The sequence below is a fragment of the Rhinatrema bivittatum genome, chromosome 16, assembly GCF_901001135.1.
Source record: "Rhinatrema bivittatum chromosome 16, aRhiBiv1.1, whole genome shotgun sequence".
Taxonomy (NCBI): domain Eukaryota; kingdom Metazoa; phylum Chordata; class Amphibia; order Gymnophiona; family Rhinatrematidae; genus Rhinatrema; species Rhinatrema bivittatum.
In genome coordinates this window covers 8,922,439-8,927,153 of record NC_042630.1, presented here as the reverse complement: position 1 = coordinate 8,927,153, position 4,715 = coordinate 8,922,439, and the positions used below count along the sequence as shown (strand labels likewise).

At 38.3% G+C, this 4,715-nt stretch overlaps 1 protein-coding gene across 1 annotated transcript; it reads right to left on the bottom strand.

Moving 5' to 3' along the window:
• Window positions 1–473: 473 nt before the first annotated feature.
• On the bottom strand, window positions 474–1,421 carry LOC115078551 (olfactory receptor 4S2-like). Its single transcript, XM_029581476.1, has one exon. It carries the CDS (start codon window positions 1,419–1,421, stop codon window positions 474–476), a length of 948 nt encoding a protein of 315 aa, XP_029437336.1.
• Window positions 1,422–4,715: the final 3,294 nt, after the last annotated feature.

Here is a 4,715-nt window from a genome sequence, read left to right as displayed (position 1 = left end):
GTGTTTTCATCAATGACATCTAGATCCTTTTCCTGAGTGGTGAATCTTAGTGTGGAACTTTGCATTAGGTAGATATAATTTATGCAAAAAACATTTATCCAAATATAATTTCACCATAGGGCATCTCCACTATCCTATATTTAACATGTCCCTCTTAGAACAAAACACTCACCCTTTCTACTTACTACTTCCAAACCAATCTTCCCTTCTTTTACTACACTATATGTTCTCCTTTAAAATTTCAATGGGTATCAGCTAGTAAACATATATTTCCATACTTTGGATTCTGTAGTGCATGTGGCAAGAGATACAGTTCCTAGGTCTACTAGAGTTTTATATGGAAATCCACTGAAAAATAGAGAAATCAAGAGGAAAAAAATAATCAGAACTTTATATGTGAATTCAAGAACAGACATTAATCAATCAGTGAGAGAAGATGATAATTGCATTGGATTTTTTAACAAGACAAGAAATTAGTTTATATGTATCTCTGGAAAGGAGATTTTCCTATCTCTCAGTCTCAGCATGCCTTTCTTCACCTCCTCGTTTCTCAGGGTGTATATGATGGGATTTAACAAAGGGGTGAGGATTGTGTAAAACACAGAGAACAATTTGTCAGTGGAAAATGTCACCAAGGGCCTCATGTAAATGAAGAGACAGGGGCCAAAAAATATGATGACTACTAGAAGATGGGAGGCACAGGTAGAGAAAGCTTTGCGCCTTCCCTCTGCTGAGCGAATTTTTAAGATAGTGGAGATGATATATATGTAAGATATGAGTAACACCAAGAAGCCACCTAGGGCTATTGATCCGCTGTTTGCCATAGACACGGTTTCACTGATAAAGATACTATTGCAAGCCAACAGAGATAAGGGGCGGAGTTCACAAATGAAATGATTTATCTCATTAGGACCACAGAAGGATAACTGAAATGTAGGTAATACCTGCATAAAACCATGAAAGAAACCACCTATCCATGTAGAGATGATCATATAGAGACATGTTCTTCTGCTCATAATGGTGGTATAACGTAAAGGATTACAGATGGCAACGTAGCGGTCATAAGCCATTAAGGTCAGGTTAATTATTTCTGCTCCCCCAAAGAAATGGAAGAAAAACAACTGAGCAATGCAGTTATTGAAAGAGATGGTTTTGCTCTGCGAGATGAAGTTTACAAGGGCTTTGGGGACAGTGACTGTTGAAAAGCATAAATCTAAAAAAGACAGGTAGCTGAGGAAGAAGTACATTGGAGAGTGCAGATTTGAGTGCACATATACGGTTATCATGATGAGAACATTCCCAGTTATGGTGCACAGGTAGACAATTAGAAACACCACAAAGAATACTATCTGTAACTCTGGAGTGTCGGAAAGTCCTAGAAGGATGAATTGTGTGACTCTACTTTCATTCCTGACTGCCATTTATTCCACTTCATCAAATTACACCTAAAGAGAAACACAAGAGGCAAGGAATAAATCAAATGAGATAGATGAAAAGAGAACAAAAATAACATTTAATATTCTGTAGTAGGCATTTACGGCACCAGTCAGTCTTGGTCTGTCTTGCTCAGTCTTTTTCTGTGTGAGGAAGACTCATTCATTAGCTCATCTGAACCTGCTGAATGGTTTCTGCTGCCCATATTCTTATTTATTTATTTATTTATTTATTTATTTATTTAGCAATTTTATATACCGATATTCATGTAACGAGCTACAAATCACCTCGGTTTACATAATAACAATAACTATTGCGAAAGAAATGCATTACATTAAACAAGGAAGTAAAACATGGATGCAAACAAAAAGGGTTGATCAGCAAACGAGATGGATGAGCAAATTTTTAACAGGGGAGGAAGGTGTCTAAGAACGAGACAGGGGGATAGGGGGGAAAGACAAAATGATGTAATTGTAAGATCGACAGAGTTCTGTGCGGAATGCTAGTGACAAACTTCAACTAGCGAAGCTGCGAGGGAAATTTAAAGGGACATTGGAGTTAAGCAAAGGCTTCTCTGAATAACCATGTCTTATAGACAATTCATAGTCCATCCTCAGTTGCCCTTGAGAGCACAAAATCTATGAGCTGGATTACTGTATCATGAGGTACTTTCTTTAATTTAACCTTTAATATATGGTTTAATCGGTTGATGATCCCCCTATCCCTCTCCCACCCTCCAGTGCAAGCTGTACAAACTGGTAATCCTGAGATTTCTGAATAAAGGTCTTTCTATCTGTAGCCAATTTTAAAAAGTCCTTTCCGACTCCCTATATTCAATTCTCTACAGGTCCTTGGATTGGTTATTTCCCACATGAGGTCACTACACATTTTGATCCCCAGCAATCCACTTTCCTCTTATTAATAACAAAATATTACGTTTCCTTTGGATGCAATTTAGTATTTAGTTGCATAGGCATAAGAATCCATAAAATCTTTTCTAATCTCACCTCAATTCTAATGGGGAATTTCTTTCTTCTGAAGGTGATGAAATGTTTCACCATAACCTGCGTCTAAAAGTAAAGAATCAAATTAGTGATTTAGTAACCAAGGAGGAAAAGTATCAAATCCAGCTGACAAGCTCTGGAACCCACACTAAGGACCATGTACACAAGGTATCGACATAAAATGAAGGGGAAACACTTTACTATATCGAGAGGGATTCATGTATTGTCTTTTTATTTGATATATTGTTTATTAATTGATGATACCCTTGATGTTATTGGTTATTTCATCAGATGATTAATGCTGATCAGTTCCTTTGTACAAGTTCATTTATAAAGTTTCATTTTTGTTCGAGGGCTTTTCAATTATTTATCAGAGAGTGATACAGATCTACTTTAGCAATCACCTGACTAATCCATTCTAAGGCACTACTGATTAAAGTAGTAATAACAATATTTTTATTATTAATGCTTTATCATAACTGCTAACTGTAAGAAGCCAGAGGTTTCCAAGAAGCAGGCGTCTTTCATCCTAAAGTCAATTCAAGGTTTTGAAATATAAATTGTGCTTAGTTTTCCGACATCAGGATACGTAGATAATAAGTTAATGAACTTAAAAACTTTCTTGTAACCAGAAATTAATCATTTAATCAAAGAAGATACATTGCTCACAATGGGCAGAAAATGCATATAAAATGTAGACAAACGTTAGAATATGGATGATGTCTGTTTACAAGCTAAGTCCTGGATTCACCATTCTATCACAGAATGGTGAATCCAGGAAATCCTGCGAAAGCTGACAGCCCTTGCACCACCGCGGTGTTTTCACTGCCGGCTTTCGCACCCAATAGCGCCATCGTGAAAGGTGGCGCTATTGGGCGCGCTACTGGCGATGATAACGTAACTTACCTTATCGCCGCCAGCGAAGACATCGCCGCGTCCGCCTCCTCGCCGCCCTGACTCCGCCCCCAGCAAGGTATCACACACGAAAAGCTTTACAAAATGACCCCTTAAATGACAGAAATTAACAACTAAATTTTAAAAGTCTGGCGCGAGCAAAAACCGGGAGATACATGTGTGGCCGGGCCATGCGCGTACCGAGCACATTTTTTAAAAAGTGTCACCATGCGTTTTTTGAGAAAATTCCACCCTTACACGCATGAGTCACGAGCCATCCGCAGATGCACCCACCGATATAACATTGGGCACACATGTGCATGCAGGTTTCATATTTTATAACATGTGCACAATGACACGCGCATGTTATAAAATCGGCACATCCATGTACGCGCACCGGGAACCGCGCGCACATCTTTTAAAATCTATCCCTAAGTGTTAAGGGCATATTTTTTGTTGTTTTAGAAAATTATTTTATGAGAGAATAAAAATCTCTAAATATCTCCCCCTCTTTTTCTTTCCCTTTGTCTCACACGTTTTCTCTCCTGTTTTCTGACCGCTTGCTTTTTTTTTTCTGTGTTTCTCTTTCTGACACCCACCTGTTTCAGTTTCACCACAGGGCAACTTCATGCAGCATCCCTGACCCAGCTAACACCTCCATTCAGACTACGATTACAATTACAGCAGTCATCTGCCTACTCTTTCTTCTCATTTAAAGCTGCAGGTCTACTCTTCCAGGTTTAGTCAGCCTTGATCTCTCTCACACATTTATATTAAAGATAAAAGTTGGAGAGCGACAATAAAAGACAGCAAGCGAGGAGGGACAAAGAGACAAACAATGAAAAAAAAAAGAGGAGAGGAGAGGAATTTTGGATTTATAATTGTCAGGACAGCTTGCAAGTTTGACATCAAATACTGTAACTGAATATATATTCTTCACTGTTTCCCTGGATTTCCTCGTATGTTAACGAAATGACACTGACACTAATGTGAAATGACCAGAAACTGCAAAATAGGTTTAAAAAAATAGGCACATAGGTAGATACCTTACTTACAACATATTTGGCGAAACTCTCTTGCTTTCTACCTTGCTCTCACTTGCTGATGAACGCTCTTCATTTCCAAATTATAAACGCATTCCTGAAAAGTCCCAAGATGTATAATTTCTCAGATACAGTACATGCAGAGATTCTGGAGAATAGGCAGCATCTCCTTCACTGGATCAGCTGAAAGCTGAGCTTTGGAAAGACTGACGGTCTCTCTTCGCTTTCTCCTGTAGGCAGCAATGCAAAATACTTAAACTGTTTGGGTCTCTTGGGATAAAATCCTTGGAGGTTCTTAAAATAAGATGCAGCTAAAAGATTGTCATTTCCAATTTTCACT